Below are 20,589 nucleotides of genomic sequence, written 5' to 3'. Positions count from 1 at the left end.
GAGGTCCAATCAATGGCTGCCGCTCACTCGTATGTGGAATATACAGCCAGTGCTACCACTCTGCAATATTCAGCTGATAGCGGCATTGCAGCTTTTATATTTGACCCAGAGAGAGCAGAAGTCTATTTCTAGCGCTGTGTCAGTGTGGTAAACCACTGTTGCACCTATATTAGGTGATGTATGGTAGGACCTGTACTACAGGTACGACGGTAGTCCCTGCCTGCTGGCTCCGCCCAGTAGGCGGAGTATAAATATGTGTGCCTCCGTGCAGCAGCCATTTCGCCAGCTGCTGTGGGAGGCCTCGCCTCTTAGAGCAATAAAGCCTCAGTTGTATCCAACTCTCGTCTTTGGGCAATTGATCGCGCATCAGTCAAATTGAAATGGTAGAGCAGGTTGGGCATCTGCTGACTGGAGTTTAGAAGGATGTGAGATGATCTTACTGAAAAAAATAAGTTCCTGAGGGGGCCTCGACAAGGTTGCTGCCTGCGACGGTGTTTCCCACTGGGGGGGCAATCTCAAACTAGGATCAACAGTTTCAAAAAATAGAGGGCAGAATTCTCCATTCCTGGGTGTGAATGCCGGGACAGGATTCGCGGATTTCCATGACAGCAAAACTGGTGCCGTGCCTGGACCGATTCAGCGACCGCGGAGGGGCTAGCACCGGGGCCACGTGGATCACAATCGATTCAAATGAGAAACGGTGCGGATTAGCCGGATCCGTGATCGACACTCGGGAGGCTGACACACTGCAGCCGCACACACACATTACACTCCCCACACTCACTCATCCCAGCCAACAGGGTGGCACTGGATGCGCTGATGGGGCGGCTGGGACCAGAGGGCACCTAGAACTTAACCCTAAGTTCACAGTGGGAATTCAGCGGGGTGCGCAGCTGCATGGCTGCCTTGCAGGCCACTGCAATGGTGCTCTGTGCCCCTCCACCCCGACCCCGCAGCTCACCTCCTGGCCACCCCCCCCTTGCTGCTCCCTCCGCCCCTGGCCAGCGGCACGACTGTCAGCAAACTGTGGCCATGTTGGACACGTTCTGTACGCCCTCTCTCCCCCTCAGCAGCCACGATGCCTGTTTCGTGATTTTTAAAAGCACAAGTGAACCTCGCCGTCGGGAATTCGCCCCGGTGTTGGCGGAGAATCGCGGAGGTCCCGGAGAATACTGGGTCAGAACCGCTGATGAAACGCCAACGGCACATTGACGTCGCTGCGGAGGTGCTGGAAAATTGCAATTTGGCGTGAAACCGGCGGCCGCCACGATTTCGGCGTCAAAACCGATTCTCAGCCCAATCGTGTTTACCGATTCCGGCGTCGGCCGACACAGAATCCAGCTCGGTGTCTTCCATTTCGACAGAGTTGAGGAGGAATTTATTCCCTCCGAGGGTCAATAGGCTTTGGAATTCTCTCCCCCAGGGAGCAGTCGAGGCCGGACCATTGAATAGATTCAAGGCGGAGTTAGACGGATGTTTGACTGACCAGGGGGTCAAAGGTTAAGGGATGGGTGGGAAGGTGGAGTTAAACCCACAACCCAATCAACCATGATCTTATTGAATGGCAGAGAAGGCTAGATGGGCTGAATGGCCTCTTCCTGCTCCTAATTCTCCTGTTCCCATGAATTTGGGTTGAGTGGGGTTACTGTAGTCCCGAAATCTGCAAATGTGAATAAAGTTTATTCCCCGAAAATTAAAGCTTAAAGTTCTGCGTCCAGCAAGACTGGAGATGTAACAGCAAAACAGCGGCAACTTCAACGGAACTTGTTATACTCACTGCGGTAATATTTATTTTCCATTGAATTGGAAAATATTGCCAAGATATTTAATTTCAAAGCAACTAAAAATGACAGTGGGACTCAGAAACGAGTGTCGAATGAGAGTTTGCGTTATGGTACTGTGAACCTAACAGAAAGAAGGTGGGAGCAGTGAAAATGACAACGGCCGACTTGCTACCAACCCGATCCATATCGGCTTCCCGAACTTTCTGCCCCGCACCCAAAATTTGCAAAGCTAAGCAATGAAACGCTGCATTTTATTTTGTGTCCCGGACGGAACGAAATCATGTTTTTGTTCACTGTGCATTGTATTAAAGACGTGTTCGACATGACAGATAATCAGAAATGAATATTTATTTTATCAAGGATTTAACCATGAGGATCGGGAAACTACAAAATGAGATCAAGGAAAAACATGACCAACTGAGAAAGAACAGAAAAGAGGAAACTGTCGACACACAAGTGGCAAACATGCCTCGAAGGTACGTCCTTAAATACATCAGGAAAGTGGAGTTGACGCCAATGATTGGCCACGACCGTATTGAATGGCTGATAGCAGGCTTGACAGGCCATCTGGTCTAGCCCTGCTTCTATTTCTTGCGCTGTTGCATGCCTAGCAGCAGTTTGGAGTACTAGGCCATAGCAGTTACACCATCTCTTGATTGACCGCCTATCAGTTCACGATCATGTCCTATATTCTGCAATATATTCTGCGGGGCTGGTGCCAGTCGTGCCAGCGGGTGGCATCATTGCGGGCGGGATGGGAAACTTTGGAGAGTGGCCAAAAATCAACGGACGTCTGGCCTCTCTCCAAATGTTCCCGTGATGATGCCCTCCACTTGCAGGACAAGCAAAATTCGGGCATTGTGACAGTTCTTTCCTTCACCAGTGGCGATGGCTGATGGTTTGTGATTCATGTTGAGATTGGCAGATCAGCTTTTGGCTTGACTATGAAATCTATTCGCAGCCTGGGTATTCTTGTTGATTGTGTTGTGTGGTGTAGCAAACATACAGGAATTGTGTCCTTCCACCCCCTCCCCAAACAATCACTCTTATCCCTAAAGAACTAAAGCAGCGATTAGGGGGAGATGTTTATTCAATCAGTACTCACTGTTTGAAATTGACAAAACTTGGTGAACAGAGGGTGAGCCAAGTTCTTAGAATCATAGAATTGCGGAGTGCAAAAGGAGACCATTTGGCCCATCAAAGTACGGTTGTACAATTAGCCTAATTCTCTATAGTTCTGCTTCTTCTCCATAACGCAGTCATTTCTCTTTTCCCTTCAAGCATTTATTTTCGTACCCTTTCAAGGGACGAGGGAGTCACTGGCTAGGCCACCATTTTTTGTCCATCCCTGGTTGCCTTCGAGAAGGTGGTGACGAGCTGCTTTTTTGAACCACTGCAGTCCTTGTGGTGTAGGTACACCCACCGTGTGGTTAGGGAGGGAGTTCCAGGATTGTGACCCAGCGACAGTGAAGAAACGGCGATATATTTCCAAAACAGGATGGTGAGTGGCTTGGAGGGGGAGCCTCCAGCTGGTGGTGTTCCCATGTATCTGCTGCCTTTGTACTTCGAGGCAGTAGTGGTCAGGGGTAAAGATTTGGAAGGGACTGTCGAAGGAGCCTTGGTGAGTTGCTGCGGTGCATCTTGCACGTGGTACACACGGCTGCTACTCTGCAACAGTGGTGGAGGGAGTGAATGTTGAAGGTGGTGGATGGGGTTGACAATGACGCGGGGCTGCTTTGTCCTGGATGGTGTTGAGCTTCTTGAGTGTTGTTGGAGCTGCGCTCATCCAGGCAAGTGGAGAGCATTCCATCACACTCCTGACTGGTGCCTTGTAGATGATGGACATGCTTTGGGAAGTCAGGAGGTGTGCTACTGCCCGCAGAATTCTCAGCCTTCACTTTTGAATCTTAATATTTTTTCCTTTTTTGTCCAATTAAGGGGCAATTTAGCGTGGCCAATCCACCTACCCTGCACATCTTTTGGGTTGTGGGGGTGAGACCCACACTGACATGGGCAAAATGTGCAAACTCCACACAGACAGTGACCTGCGGCCGGGATCGAACCTGGGTCCTCGGCACTGTGAGGCAGCAGTGCTAACCACTGCACCATCATGCCACCCTTCCCTTTGACTCTCACTATTGTACCTGCTTCCTCCACCCTTTCAGATAGCGCATCCAGATCACAATAAAATATAATGTTGCCTCTGTGTCTTTAATTCAGGAGTCTTTAATTAAGGTGTCTTTAAGGGGCTGGTTTAGCAAAGTGGGCTAAACAGCTGGCTTGCAATGCAGAACAATGCTAACAGCGCGGGTTCAATTCCCGTACTGGCCTCCCCGAGCAGGCGCCGGAATGTGGCAACTAGGGGCTTTTCATAGTAACTTCATTGAAGCCTACTTATGCCAATAAGCGATTATTATTATTTAATTTGACAATTATCTTCAAACAGTGTCCTCTGGTTCCGACTCCTCTGCCAACTTCTCTTTCTCGCTGCTGTTCATCTTTGTTCTCCATCTGCTGCCGCAGAGGCAAGTTGTGTTACTGCAGGGAAACTAAGTTGCTGAAGAAGCTCGCTATCACTCACCAAGGTCAGCAGATAGCTCCGTGTGGCTGTGTTGGTCGGTTGTGCAGTGGTCAAACTGAACCCTGTGTAAGCGCAGGGTTGCTGAAGGAGCTACAGTTACAAGTATATAAGGCAGTGATGCTAAGCCTTGTGGGAGAGTGTGTGCAGGAGTTAGCTCGAGAGAGTCAGAAGGACAAATAGTGTGAGTGAGAGCAGATCATAGTTTATATCAGTGTAAAGATTGGCTGCAGGTGAGTGTAGTTTAAATGTTCATAATCAACTGTGCATTACACGTCAAACCCAAAGTAGTAGTGTTAATAAATTTATAGCTTTGTTCAATTTAAAGCTATTTTGTGGTCTTTGTGAACACTACGCCCACCATCCCGACTTTAGCAACACAAAGAACATCACACTAGCTACGGGAAGAGAATTGGAATGATCTGAACTGGCCTACATGTGACTCCAGCCCTCTGTAACGGCCAAGCAAGCCACCCAGTTCAAGGGTCACGAGGGGTGGGCAACAATTGCTGGCCTTGCCCACATCCCATGAAAGGATAAAAAAAACAAGAGAAACTAACGGGAGAAATCTGTAACAAGGTGACATTGAAGCAGGAATTGGAGAAACAGGATTGGAGGCTGATATCAAAATTCAGGATCCACATTGGGTGAAATGGTTGGAAACACAGAACAATGAAGGGAGCAAGTGGAAGGGGAAACACTGTTGGGGCTACAATGTAACAACATTTTCATTCTGCATTATTTATTTTGCTGTAGAACTCTGGAATTGAGTAGTTGGCTTTGGTACACCTGTGGTAGTTTGTGGCATGTGTGGTCACCTGCCTCTCACAGCTGCTGTATACAAGGGGCACATGCGTAGCCCTGACTAACCAGGTTTATTCGTTGTGAGGAGGCGAGCAATCCAGTGGATACACTTGTGGTAAAATCACCGTAACCCACATCGTGGAAGGAGCCCATTCGGCCCATCATGTCCATGCTTCTGACAAGTAGCCATTCAGCCAATCCTCCTGGTCTGCAGCGATGCGGGTTATGGCCCTTCCTGAGTACCTCCAAATCCTTTTTACCTGTTCTGAGCGCTTCAGCCCAGATCTACCGCCCTCGCAGGCAGTGAGTTGCCCACCCTCGGCACCCTCTGTGTGACAAAATTCCCCTCCCCTTCTAAACTTCCTACCTCTTGCCCAAATCTATGTCCCACCGCCCCCCTCCTCCCCCCACAGCCTCCACCGCCAGTTATGGATCCCTCAAACAAGGGGAAAGGGTCCTTCCTCTGCATTTAATCTGGGCCCCTCATTATTTTCAACTGAACCCCCCCCCCCCTCCAACCCCCATCCTCCACTGTTCTGAAGAAATCAATCATCGCCTATCCAACCTTTCCTTATCTATAAAATTCTCCAATCCAGGACACAACCCTGCAAATCATTTCTCGCCCAGCCCCTGAATCTAATTTGTAATCCACGAAAGGGCTGTGGGGACGGTATTCAAATCTCCAACCGTTCATCACAGTGGCTGCTTTTGCTTTGCTAGCTGAAGGATAGCAAAGTTCACAAATGTCGAGTTAGGAGATTGTGACTTGCCAATGGCTCACGCGCTGTTATCTGAAGGGTGTCACGTGCGCGTATGGCTTTACAACAAGGTCAGCTACTTGCATTTATATGGCGCCGTCGACATAATAAAATGTTCCAGGATACCTCGCAGGAGCTGATTCACCAGCTCCATTTTAATTCCCGCCATGCCTTGTTTCCGCTGAATGTTTGTCGGTGTGGGGGCGGGTGTGCGTGGGGGGGGGGGGGGGGGGGGGTTGTTGTGGGGTACACCGTGGTAATTAAAATTGTTTTTTAAAATTTTTTTTACAGTACCCAATTCATTTTTTCCAATTAAGGGACAATTTAGCGTGGCCAGTCCACCTACCCTGTACATCTTTTTGGGTTGTGGGGGTGAGACCCACACTGACATGGGCAAAATGTGCAAACTCCACACAGACAGTGACCCAGAGCCAGGATCGAACCTGGGACCTCGGCGCCGTGAGGCAGCAGGGCTAACCCACTGCGCCACCGTGCTGCCCATGGCAATTAAAATTTTCCCTTTTGTCATTTGTCTCAGACGGGGAAGAGTGATTTGTAACTGAATGTGTAAATAAACCCGTTACTTATCTTAATTGAGCAAGCCGACAGCCAACTGTGTTCAGAGCCAGTTAGGAATCAAGTCCTGCGCTGAACGCAGAGTCGGAGTTGCGATGCACTGGAACGTGTGAAGGTGGGAATCAGGAGCAGAAATGGCCACTCGGCCCCTCGAGCCTGCCGCACCTTTCAATAAGACCATTGATCACATTGTCACCTCAACCCCACATTCCTGCCTCACCCCCGATAACTTCTCACCCCCGAAAACCTCTCACCCCCGATAACCTCTCACCCTCGATAACCTCTCACCCCCGATAACCTCTCACCCCCGATAACCTCTCACCCTCGATAACTTCTCACCCCCGATAACCTCTCACCCCCGATAACCTCTCACCCCCGATAACCTCTCACCCCCGATAACCTCTCACCCCCGATAACCTCTCACCCCCGATAACCTCTCACCCCCGTGTTGATCAAGAATCTATCCAGATCCTGCCCGAAAAATACTCAAAGGTTCTGCCTTTTGAGGAGAGAGTTCCAGAGACCTCACGACCCTCTGAGAGAACCAGGTTCTTCTAATCTCCTGCCTTAAATTGGTGCTCTTATTGTGAAGCAGAGCCCCTAGTTCTGGATTCTCCCACAAGAGCAAACATCCTGGCCATATCCACCCTGTGGAAGTAGAGGATTTCCCGATGGATCATTTAACTTCATTTGGAAGATGGTTATTTTTTTTATTACAAGGAAATAGAAATGCACGGAAATATCAAAAACCATTTAAGCAGGTATGATGGGTACAAACATTGCAAAAATCCATGAGAGTCCCAAAGTCTCTTAAGATGGTGACATCAGAGGAGTACTGTGTTGCAAGCATGGGTCTCATATACTGACCTCCGCCATCGGCGAAATGTGACTGGAAGGATGATGGGGCAGACTACGATTAAACAGGATCAGGATGATAGCCAAATGTGAGATGAGCCGAATGAATGGATGTACTTGTACATTTGAGCCCCAGTTCCAAAAATCATCCCACCAGTTGGTAGCTTTAATTTCAGCAATTTGCCTATGTATGTCCTGGGAGTGTTGGACTATTTTGGAGAAGGTTCTGTGGGCGGTAGCCCATTTCAGCCGAATTTAGTTTAGTTCTTCTGTCAGGGGTTTTAATTTTGTGTTGTATGCCTCATAATAGTCCCCCAGGTGTTGCTGGAGCTCATCAGTAGCGTTTACGTCCACCCTGCCTCTTTTATGTGGTCTATTAATTGTATAAGACCCACCCTGACCGGTACGTCTGGTTTAATACAAAACGTGTTGTTGGTAATGTCGCAGTGTGTGGTGTGTCTGGTGATGGCTTTGGTCCTGTCCTGCCTTTTGTATAGGGCAAAATGACCCTCTATCAATGTCCCAGGGCACCTCTACCCAAGTTCCAATCCTTTCTCGGGCTATTAGCTAATTGCGGATTATTTGGAAAAAACCCACCAACCCCCTTTTTTAAAAAAATAAATTAGAGTACCCATTATTTTTTCCAATTAAGGGGCAATTTAGTGTGGTCCATCCACCTACTCTGCACATGTTTGGGTGTGGGGGCGAAAACCCACGCAGACACGGGGAGAATGTGCAAACTCCACACGGACAGTGACCAGAGCCGGGATCGAGACCTGGGAGCCTCAGCGCCGTGAGCAGTTGCACTCACCACTAGGCGCACCGGGGTCATGCCCCACCACACCGCCTTTAATGGTGAACGCTCAGGTAGCATTCGACTGGACTTCCGTTTGGCCTTTTTGTAAATAAGCCTCTGATTATTACAACCCAAGCATGATACTTTTATTGGGGTGTATCCAGGAATACAACCATCCTCACATTCCCCTGCGTCAGATGGAGCGAAAACCATAAATAACCTGGATATAAAAAGTTACTCTGATTTGAATGTCCCTGAGTGCTGAGTCGGGTGAATCCGATGAAAAGTAGACCGATGCAGGTGTAAGGGGTCCATCTCGTCGTGTTTCTGGGTTCCGGTGGCATCCTGAGGAAATGAAGCATAGTTTCTGTTGTTATCACATGCTTAATCTGCATTTATTCGTCACTAGATACGTGACCCCAACCCCGTTTCTTTTAATAAAACCAAGGTGATGTGGTGAATCACAGTCCGTGTAATTCACCTGTTATTATTATGATGTACTGTGTCTCTGTAGCTACGGTAGTACGAGCAGTTGCGCGCTCTGCCCCTAGGGGGAGATGAGGAGTTTGGTACTGGGCTCCACCTTGGCTCTGCCCAAGGCTCCGCCCTTGCTCCTCCCACTAACCGGAAGTATAAAGCCTGGCAGTCTGAGCCTGCCTGCCAGTTCATCTCGTCGCAGGCAGGCTCCGTTGTAAGATCATTAAAACCACTGTTCACTTCCACTACGTGTCGTGTGAATTGATGGTCACATCAGGTGACAAGGCAGTTATCATATCTTTAAACACAACCAATTGTGGTCGATGATTAGAGTGGCTATCTGCTTTAAGTTAGGGCGGCCTGTTTTAAACAAATTTGTTTGCCGCAATCACATTTGGCCTGGGGTGGTAATAGCATATGGAGTCGGTGTAGTATGGCCAAGAAAAGAGGAAGAATCAGAATTTACAGTACAGAAGGAGGCCATTTGGCCCATCAAGTCTGCACCGGCCCTTACAAAGAGCACCCTACTCAAGCCCACGTATCTACCCTATCTCCGTAACCCAGTACCCCCCCCCCCCGCACTTAACCTTCTTTGGACACTAAGGGCAATTTAGCATGGCCAATATACCTACCCGCACAGCTTTGGAACTGTGGGAGGAAACCGGAGCACCCGAGGAAACCCACGCACACAGGGGGAGAATGTGCAGACTCCACACAGACAGTGACCCAGCCGGGAATCGACCCTGGGACCCTGGAGCTGTGAAACAACTGTGGCTAACCACTGTGCTACCGTGCTGCCCAGATGAAAGAGAGAGAAAAAAAATGAAGTGCATTGCTTGAGGTGTCCCTGCCATAAGGATGGTGGGTAAGCGCTCACACTGCACATGGGACAGCTGGGACCGTTCGACTGGAGCGGATAGCGTTCCCTTCATATTGGGGGTCTGGTCTAAGGCAAGGAGAACGGGTGGTCTCGGGGTGTCGTGTGTACGATGCTGGGGTTCTCCTGCAATCATGAGCAAAATGGCCTGATTGTCCACAATTAAAACATGCTCCCCTCTCCTTCCCGGGGTGTGTACGGCGGAGCTGGAGCTCTTGGGTACTGGGGTTCTCCACCCTCGTTTCTCCACGCAGGACCCTGGTTACCCTGGTCGGATGCATAGTTGCCCTCCTTATCGGTACGTGCTTGGTGGGTATTCCTGAACTGACTGTTCCCAAACTCTGGATAAGCGTTGAAGAATCCACGCTTCATTGTGCATGAGGGCGGTGGGGTCAAACTTTATGCAAGCCTTTTTGCCTGCCACGGTAGCATGGAATACTAACGTCCGTGCCCATTTGGAGGAGTCGGAGTCATCGAAAGCGGAGCGTTGTAAGTCTCCGTACATCCCTTGAAAATGAATACAGAGCCGACCGGCGAAGGTGGTCGCATATTCCCCTCTCCTTTGCCGACATTTGTTGAAACCGTTTACAGGATTCCCCTTATTGTATCCCATTGCTGTTAATATGGCCTCTTCCATGTCCTCTAAAGTTCCTTCTCCCACGTTTTGGGGTGATGGTAAAGCTGACCTGACTGACGGATTAAGGCACATTACTATGAGCTTTACTTCCTCCCTTTCGTCTCGCCCATACATTATTTTATGCTGTCTAATCTCAAAGAAGCAGTGTGGGTCGGCAGTAGGCGCAATAGTGGTGATTTTACAACAGGCATCACTCCATTGGGTCACTGTAAGCGGAGTTGTATCGGTAATTACCACTCTACCCTTCTCTTGGTGGTGACTGTGTGCGCTTTATTCAGGTGCTCCCAATAGGTTTGTCCTATTGCTCCGGGACCTGCCTCTATATTCTCACACAATTCTGCCCATAGGAACCAGCCCTTTCTCTTTATATATTCTCTAATTTTCTCCTCCCATATGGGACATTTTGCTACCTGCGAACTCCAGTCGCTCCTCTCTGGCTACAGGGAATGTAGGGTGTCGACTGGGCTACGGGTACGGTTTATGGGCTATTTTCCGGTCCTAATCCCTCTGAGTTTGATTGCAAATTAACAGAGTTTACCCTATTCTCCCTGTTAGTAACACATGCAACCCGAAATTAGAGATTCATCCAATACGGATGGTTTCTGATTTTTAATTAGGTTTGTGGGATTCTTTCGGAGCAACAATCGATAACTGCTAATTGTGTCCCATCGGGGGTGCCAAAAGGTTGCCCTTTCTAAACCACACTGTGTCCTTAACTCATATACGGTGGACAAATGACTATAAAGCAGAACAATATTTATTCACACGCACTCAATGGTTATGGTTATTCAATCACACACTCCCAATCATAGGTTACACAATGCCCCAATAGCTCCAAGATCTTAACTTGGCAGTGACCGACAAGCATTAGGCAGATACAGGCCTGTTATCTGTAGTTCTGGACTTGTAGTCTCTGTTAGTTTGTTATCAATCTGGTTCTCTTCTGACTCTAGTCCTACTTCTGTTGGTAGCGTGGATGGTCTCCTTTGGCAGCCAGTGGAAGTCACCACTCTTAGTTACTGCTGCTCAGAGAAAGAATGAATCGGTGCAGTAACTATTACGCTGTTTGAATTTCGTGACTCTTTTGGTGGGCGGTCTCTGGGTCATTTGTCAATCAATTGATCAGGGCTCGATCAGCCTGATAGATAAAGTCCCAATCAGAGGCTGCCACATCAGTTTTGGGGTGGGCAATCAGTGGCCATGCTTGAAAGTGTTGGAAACAAGTGGGCCCTTCCAAATAAGGAAGTTAGGTGCCGCTGTGTCTGGTAACCAATTGTGATTAACAAGACAGCTCTATTGATCCTGTTGGTGATCTGGAGATAGCCCTTGACTTATGTTATTCGCATCAAGCTGTGAATTTGTTTGAAATCTGCAAAGCCTTTATCTGCAGTTTTATTTGATCTGCCCTGCAGCTTGCTTGTCCATATGCTTGACCACTTTTCCCAGCATCCCTTGCTGGACACCATTTTAAGTGGCCACAGTACGGTTAGGAATCTACGGCCGGAGGGGCAGCACGGTGGTGCAGTGGTGAGAAATGCTCCCTCACGGCGCCGAGGTCCCAGGTTCGAACCCGGCTCTGGGTCACTGTCCGTGTGGAGTTTGCACATTCTCCCCGTGTCTGCGTGGGTTTCGCCCCCACAACCCAAAGATGTGCAGGGTAGGTGGATTGGCCACGCTAAATTTAATTTGAAAAAAATGAATTGGGTATTCTAAATTTAAAAAAAAATCTACGAGCGGGTATTTTCAGGCCCGCTTATGATGGGACCCGTCAGGGGATTCGGCAGCTCAGCCTGTGGTGATATGCATAAAGCAATTCTGTACATAATGTTATACACGACCTCCGACCGCTAGGTGGCAGCGTAAACAGAACATGGCACAGAACCGGCAGCGGTTGGGGTTGGAACAGTGGAGAGACTCTGGATATTGCCTGTGAATGTTTCGATGTCTTTTTTTCCCCCCTAAATTGTTCTAAAGTTCATTTCTTTTTTAACCTTGTTTCGAATTTACAACTCAGAAACAGGCCATTGAGCCCGACTGGTCGAGGCTGGTGTTTAGATTTCACAAGAGTCGACCTGACTGCAGGGAGAGCTAGATGGAGAGAGGGTGGGACTAGAGGGTTGACACTTTGTGGAGGTGACACAGGTCCAGGATGATTCAAGCTTAATGGAAAACCTGGGAATTTCCTGTCCATATTCCTCCTGCTCCTGTTTCGTTGTCGTTCATTTAACTGGTGGACAATTGAGCCAGGATATGCCAAAGATTTCAGATTGCTGTGGTGGATGAGCGAGGTTTGTTTATCGCACTTAAAATCATTACACGCATCAAGTACACAGCACTTCTGTGCTATCTTGTTCAATGTTTAGATCTAAATTCTTTCTCAATAAGCTCGCAGTAAAGATGTCACGCACCTTCAGTTGCGATGGTGTATCCACTAATAGCTGTCATAAAAGTCAATGAGTGAATAAAATGATGTCTTAAATTTAGTTGCCTGTCACAGAGTGAGACATTCTTCAAATCACAAAGATCAGTTGCCAATCATTACCAGTCCAACCTTGACTCTCAACCTCATGAATTAACTTATTTCCTTGTCAACACTTGGGGCAGATTACCAGTAGATCGTGCCACTGGGGACACAAACCTGGCAGGTGGTGTGACCCGGGCTGGGACATAGCCGCTGGCAGCCAATAAATAGGCATCTGGGTCTGCTGCCCAATCAAGGACGCTGTGTTCCCCTGCCTATCCCCCCCATGACCCCCACTCCCAAGAGATGCCGGCCAAATCAAGTGTCTAGTAGCTCAGCGGACTTGGCCGTGTCATGGCTAACGGGGGCCCTTACTCAGGCTGCAGCTTTAGGGAGAGGGCGCCTCATTGGCCGGGCACCCCTGAGGAGCGTGGAGGTAGGTTGGGGGAAGATGGGAGCTGGCAGCAAGGCCCCGGTGGTTGGTGCGAGGTCATGAAGCGCACCATTGCCGTAAGCACCTCTGTGTGTTATGTAGTGCCCAGAAAGGAGGTAGCCAGGTTCCATAGGATGGCCTCTTGATACGGCAGAGATAAAATGTTCCTTCTTTTTGCAGGGACAGGACCCTATGTGTGAACGTATGTCACTTCTAGCATATATATATATAATTGAGCTATGTTACCAGCTCAACTGACTATATTAAATTGGTAGTTAGTGTAGCTATTAGCACACTCAGGATTGTCCGGCAAGTGCTGCCCAATCGTGGAATCACATCTAACAGTAGACAGTAATACCCTATGGGGAAAGAAATCAGCCACTCTCACCCGGTCTGGCCTACACGTGACTCCAGAGCAAGAGCAATGTAGTTGACGCCTCACTGCCCACTGAAATAACCTAAAAGGTCACTCAGATGTATTCAAGATGGTGGCTCGCAACCAGCTCCTCAGGGGTAATTAGGGATGGACTGTAAGCGCTGGCTGAGCCAGCTGTGGCCAGGTCCTGTGGATGAATTTCTTCACATGCCCAAGTCATAGGGCAGGGTTTTCCACGGCATGTTTTGAGGCGGGGGAGGTGGCCCGCCATTGGCTGGTGGTGACATCATCCGGCCCCGCCACTGTCAATGGGGTTTCCCGTTGTCCGCGCACTCCGCTGCCGGGGAACCCATTGTGGTGCCGGATGATCCCAACGGCGGGAACGGCCGGAAAATCCCGCCCGTACTTTTCACCTCCTTTCCCAAAGGGACGAATCAATTTGTTTTCCATTTTCAACTGACTTTAAGGCTTGACAGCAAAACTTTTGTGATTTTTTTTTTTGTCAGACGGACACAAAGATGCTCCCTGGGGATAGGTTAGTGAATGGACACCAGGAAAGGAGCAAGGAATTTAATCTGAATTTAAAGGGACCACATATGTGATACCGTGAAGAAAAATAGCAAAAAGACTGCAATGCAAAGGAAAGAACTCACGCACTGTTGGGTGTTCCTGGATCAATATTTTAACTGGAAGGGGGGGGGGGGCGGGGAATCAACTTCCCAGTGGTTGGAGCAAATAATTTAGATGAAAGGGAAACTAGCCTGGCATTTCAGGAAGAATGGGGAGGCTTGAATGAATCATAGAATTTACAGTGCAGAAGGAGGCCATTCGGCCCATTGAGTCTGCACCAGCTCTTGGAGAGAGCACCCTACCCAAGCCCACACCTCCACCCTATCCCCATAACCCAGTAACCCCACCCAACACTAAGGGCAATTCTGGACATGAAGGGGCAATTTATCATGGCCAATCCACCCATCCTGCCCATCTTTGGACTGTGGGAGGAAACCGGAGCGTCCGGAGGAAACCTACGCAGACACGGGGAGAACGTGCAGACTCCGCACAGACAGCGACCCAAGCCGGGAATCAAACCTGGGACCCTGGAGCTGTGAAGCAATTGTGCTAGCCGCTATGCTACCGCGGGAAGTGGGATGGAGGGGCAATTCATAAATGAGTGATTTCTTGTACGCTCTCTTCCCGACAACCCTGAGCATGTCTGGGTGGAAGAGGAGGAGCAGAGAAATATACAGGATTGAAGGAGGAGAGTGATTTTTCCGACAAGACTCAAATGGAACACAATACAAAAGATATTTTACTCCACATCTCAACTTCTCAATGCACAATATACCCATGGGGAAGAGGAAGGGGGGGGGGGATACCTATATAATGCTCAACTGCACAGTATAAGAATGGAGTATGTAAGGGCCAGCAAGGGCTGCTTGGGCTGAATGGCCTGTTTTTGTGACGCGTATCCGATGCAATGACAGTCATCCTCTGCCGGAGCCTTCCTTACCTTTGGCCCAATGCAACAGGACTCCAGCATTGGGAATGTGGACCTTTTCCACAGTTTCCAAGGCAGTGAAGGTATTTCCACTGCCATCCCTCAAAGCTATCAGTGTTTATTTGGGAAATTGGCTGGGTTTCCGCTATTCGGGCCTACGTGTACCAGATTTGATTTTTTGTGTGTGTGTGTGTGTGTGTGTGTGTGGAAAAACACCCTCAGCCACCAGACAACTGATGCTTGCCTCCTCCGGCGACTTTTAATCTAATGATTTCCAGTTTGTTATTCCAGCGAATTAATGTATGAAGCTTGTGCAGAGCAGTGTCAACAATGTGACGGCTGCAGCAATGGTTTACAAAGGCTGTAACTTTCCACGATTTCCCTTCTTATTGTTGAGCTCAATCAGTTAAAGGAGCATCACCCCAGCAATGTCCCAAATACCGAGATGTTTCTGGAAAGAATGCTCAATGATGGCGCCATTTTCATTACCTCTTAAAATCGACATTGTTTTTTTTAAAAAGAATTCCTTCACATAATGTGGGTGGCCTTGGTTAGGCCAGCATTTGTTGCCCATTACTTTCTTTTATTATAAATTAAGAGTACCCAATTATTTTTTTTCCCAATTAAGAGACAGTTTAGCGTGGCCTAGCCACCTAGCCTGCACATTAGGGGCTGGTTTAGCACAGGGCTAAAGAGCTGGCTTTGAAAGCAGACCAAGGCAGGCCAGCAGCACGGTTTAATTCCCGTACCAGCCTCCCCGAACAGGCGCCGGAATGTGGCAACTAGGGGCTTTTCACAGTAACTGGATCTGAAGCCTACTTGTGACAATAAGCGATTTTCATTTTTCATTTCTTTGGGTTGTCCAGGTGAAGCCCACGCAGACACGGGGAGAATATGCAAACTCCACACGGACAGTGGCCAGGATTCTCCCTTACCCGGCGGGGCAGGGGGTCCCGGCGTTGTGGAGTGGCCGAATTCTCCGCACCTTTAGGGGCTAAGCCCACGTCAGAGTGGTTTCTGCTCCGCCGGCCGGCGCGAACGGCCTTTGGCGCCCCGCCAACTGGGACTGAAAGGCCTTAGCCGGCCGGCGGAAGTCTGCGCATGTGCCGGAGCGTCAGCGGCTGCTGACGTTATCCCGGCGCATGCGTGGGGGGGGGGGGGGGGGGGGGGGGGGGGGGGGTCTCTTCCGCCTCCACCATGGTGGAGACCGTGGCGGAGGTGGAAGAAAAAGAGTGCCCCCACGGCACAGGCCCGACCGTCGATTGGTGGGCCCCGATCGTGGGCCAGGCCCCCGTGGGGGCACACCCCGGGGCCAGATCGCCCCGCGCCCCCCCCCAAGACCCCGGCACCCGCCCGCGCCGCCAATCCCGCCGGCACCAGACGTGCTTTGATTCCCGTCGGCGGGAAAGGCCTGTCAGCGGCGGGACTTCGGCCCGTTGCGGGTCAGAGAATCGCTGCGGGAGGCCCGCCGACTGGCGCGGCGCGATTCCCGCTCCCGCAGATTCCCGGGTGGCGGAGAATTCCACCTAGTGACCCAGAACCGGGATCGAACCTGGGATTCGGCACCGAGAGGCAGCAGTGCTAACCACTGCACCACCGTGCTGCCCTTGTTGCCCATTCCTAATTGCCCCTGAGAAGGTGGTGATGAACCGCCTTTTCAAACCTGATGCGGTAATCCATGTGGTGCAGGTATACCCACTGTGCTGTTGGAGAGGAAGTTCCAGCGTTTTGACCCACCAACAGTGAAGGGACGGCGGTATATTTCCAAGTCAGGATTTTGTGTAGTTTGCAGGTGATGGGTTGTTGAGGTTGAAGGTTTAGAAGACGGTGGAACCTGAGTGAGTTGCGGCAGTGCATCTTGTTAATGGTCCACACTGCTGCCACTGTGCATTGATGGTGGAGGGAGTGAATGTTGAATTGGTGGATGGGGTTGTGGATTAAGCAAACTGCTTTGTCCTGGATAGTGTTGTCCTTCTTGCGTGTTGGAGTAGCACTTGTCTTGGCTAGGGGAGAGTATTCTATCACAGCCCTGACCGGTACCTTGGACAGACTTTGGGGAGTCAGACTGGCTGTTGAGTATCGGCCTAGACTCCAGTCAATTAGAAATTATTGAACAGACTAGAACTTTCACTGTTATCTTTTAATCTCACTGTAAAAATCCTCGAAAAAGTTGCAACTTATTGAATGATGGGCAATTTGGTTTTGTCATGTGTTCATAATTACCACCTAACACCATCACTGTCCCTGAAATAGTCATTTTATATTTGTTGAATGTCAGCTTTTTCCATTATGATAAGAAATTTTTAATCTTTTAAAACTTTTTTGTGACACCATAGCTCCGACTTAAATCACATCTGTATGTCCAAATTATGTATTCCACCCTCCATAAAATTCAAAAAATTAGAAGTGAAGAGATTGAGTGATCTTTTTTTATTCCTGATTTGCTGTCTGTGAGGATACTTCAAAGCGATTGGTCGCTTACCCTGCTTGATAACATCAGAATAGCTAGAGGTCTGGTGGTCCCCTTAACTCGGCTCCGGGTTCAAACTGACCTCAGGAAAGGGAGAAAAGAAATCACCATCTCAAATCTGCTGGAGTTTTGTGGGCTGCTTTTCTTCAAGTTCAGTACTGGTTGCCATAGTGAAGCTTGTTGGGACAGAGGAGTGGCACACTTTGCACCCAATGTCAGTTCGGTTATGTGTTGAATGCCGAGCAAATCTTACATCTTCTCTCCCACAAAAGTGCACCTCAGCTCCAATCTCAGAATACATACGGGAGGGACGGTAGCACAGTGGTTAGCACTATGGCTTCACAGCGGCGGGGTCCCAGGTTCGATTCCCGGCTTGGGTCACTGTCTGTGCGGAGTCTGCACGTTCTGCCCGTGTGTGCGTGGGTTTCCTCCGGGTGCTCCGGTTTCCTCCCACAAGTCCCGAAAGACGTGCTTGTTGGGTGTATTGGACATTCTGAATTCTCCCTCTGTGTACCCGAACAGTCGCCGGGGTGTGGCGACTAGGGGCTTTTCACAGTAACTTCATTGCAGTGTTAATGTAAGCCTACTTGTGACACTAATATTATTATTTATGTGCTTTCCTTTTGCCTCAAGCCTTTGAATGAGATCCCAAAGACCTGCTAAGTGTTACGTTATGACTAGTATTTTCTACCATGTCACAATGATACGTAACCTATAGACTATGAATAAATAATCGAGCAAGCAATTTGACATCATAGAATCCCTGGAGTGCAGAAGGAGGCCATTTGGCCCATCAAGTCTGCACCGACCCTCCCAAAGAGCACTCTAACTAGGCCCTCTCCCCCGCCCTATCTCCGTAACCCCATCTAACCTTTTGACACTCGGGGGCAATTTAGCATGGAAAATCCACCTAACCTGCCCGCCATTGGGCTGTGGGAGAAAACAGACAGTGACCCAAGCTGGGAATCGAACCTGGGACCCTGTCGCTGCGAGGCAGCAGTGCTACCCACTGTGCTACCATGCCACCCTAGACTGGGTAGTGAAGTGGAAAAGGGCACAGAGAAAAAATCACCTACACCTTTTGAAAATAAACTGAAAGGAATTAAAAATCATTTAAAGCAGCATCCAGCTCAACAAGGCATTTCGAAATGTTAGCGAGCCCTGGGATTTATTACTCAGGGTATAGAATTCAAAAGTAGTGAAGTTATGTAGAAGTTGTGTTCCTTTTACATTCTTTCATGAGTTGTGGGCATTGCTAACAAGGCCGCCATTTGCTGCCCGCCCCTAATTACCCCTGAACAGTGAGGTTTGCGAGGCCATTTCACAGTCAACCACATTGTTGTGGGTCCTGCAGTCATGTGTAGGCCGCACCAGGTAAAGGACGGCAGATTCCCTTCCCGAAGGGACGATATTGAACTAGGGTGCCCGGCTGGCAGTGCCAAGGTGCCCAAGTGGTACCGGCAGTGCCAGGGTGCCACGTAGGCCTATATTTTTCAGGTATGGAATGATCTGACTGGACTGTAAGCAGAACAATACTTTTCACTGTACCTCGGTACGCGTGACAGTAAATCTAAATCTAATCTAACACCAACATTCCATTTGCCTTCCTAATTACTTGTTGTATCTGCAGACTAACCTGTTGTGTTTAATGTACCAGGACACCCAGATCCCTCTGTACCTCAGAGTTCTGCAATCTCTCTCCATTTAAATAACGTACTGCTTCTTTATTCTTCCTGATAAAGAGGGCAAGTTCGTATTTTCCCACTCTACCTGCCAATTTGTTGCCCACTCACTTAACCTGTCTGCATCCTTTCGCAGACTCTCTACCTCCTCTTTTGTTCAAAATTTAGAGCGCCCAATTCATTTCATTTTCCAATTCAGGGGCAATTTAGCGTGCCCAACCCACCTACCCTGCACATCTTTGGGTTGTGGGGGGGTGAGACCCACGCAAGCACAATCGTGGTGGTCAAGCTGCCAAGGCCCTCGGGACACACCGGCTCGGGGTCGGTGCTGCGTGTGCAAACTCCACACGGACAGTGACCCGGGGCCAGGATCGGAACCGGGTCCTCAGCGCCGTGAGGCAGCGGTGCTAACTACTGCGCCACCGTGCCGCCCCTTCTCGACCTCCTCTTGACAGCTTTCTTGGTGTCATCGACAAATTTAACTACCGTATATTTGATCCCTTGATCTAAAATGCCACAGCTGAATTCGAAGGTCACCTTTGCAGCAAGTGGAGACACATCCCTTCAATTTGCATTCGATTGGAAGCCAGCTTTGTGAAGTGAGCTGAGGATATATTCACTCAGTGACATTTAGTCCTTCCATTACCCGGCACATCATTTCTGGCTCTACTCCCAACACCTTATCAATATTGCTGCAACCGATCTCTGAGATAACTCGACAAATGATTCACACGGTTACTGCATGCCCCTCCCTTCCTGTTGGGAAAGTCCTGATTTTTACATTGGATTGACCAAGATCTAAAAACCCAGCAGCCGACAAGACGGGACAGAATAGTTTAGGATAGTTGTCGAGTTTTACAGCACCAAAGGAGGTTCTTTAACCCGTCATGTCCATGCTGACCATCAATCATTCTATTCCAATTTTCCAGCACTTGGCTCATAGGCTTGTATTTTCTTTTCTTTATTCTTTCATGGGATGTGGGCAAGGTCAACATTTGTTGCCCATCCCTAATTGCCCTCAAGCTGACTGGCATTTTGACAGTCAACCACATTGCTGTGGATCTGGTGTCACATGTAGGCCAGACCGGGTAAGGACGGCAGATTTCCTTCCCTAAAGGACATTCGTGAACCAGAGGGGTTTTTAAGACAATCGGCAATGGTTTCGTAGAATCACAGAATTTACAGTGCAGAAGGAGGCCGTTCGGCCCTTCAAGTCTGCACCAGCTTTTGGAAAGAACACCCGACTTAAGCCCACACCTCCCCACCTATCACCATTACCCCACCTGCAATTTAACATGGCAAATCCACCTAACCTGCACGTCTTTGGACTGTAGGAGGAAACCGGAGCACCCGGAGGAAACCCACGCACACACGGGGAGAGGGTGCAGACTCCGCACAGACAGTGACCCAAGCCGCGGGAATCGAACCCTGGGACCCTGGAGCTGTGAATCAACAGTGCTAACCACTGTGCTACCGTGCCGCCCTGTCATAATCGTTTTAATCGTTAAAGTGCCAGGTATTTTATTG

General features: G+C 49.2%; 1 protein-coding gene across 3 annotated transcripts in view; it reads left to right on the top strand.

Annotated features, from left to right (window-relative positions):
- The window catches only part of LOC119965596, a 198,664-nt gene that overhangs the window by 69,928 nt on the left and 108,147 nt on the right, over positions 1–20,589 (top strand). For all 3 annotated transcript variants that reach the window (XM_038796381.1, XM_038796380.1, XM_038796382.1), the window contains exon 9: positions 2,145–2,260. In XM_038796381.1, the coding sequence (XP_038652309.1) occupies positions 2,145–2,260 (116 nt within the window). The remainder of the gene's footprint in view (positions 1–2,144; positions 2,261–20,589) is intronic.

This window comes from Scyliorhinus canicula, chromosome 5, assembly GCF_902713615.1.
Source record: "Scyliorhinus canicula chromosome 5, sScyCan1.1, whole genome shotgun sequence".
NCBI lineage: Eukaryota > Metazoa > Chordata > Chondrichthyes > Carcharhiniformes > Scyliorhinidae > Scyliorhinus > Scyliorhinus canicula.
Note: the sequence above shows the minus strand (reverse complement) of the source record. Positions and strands in the feature narration are given on the sequence as shown.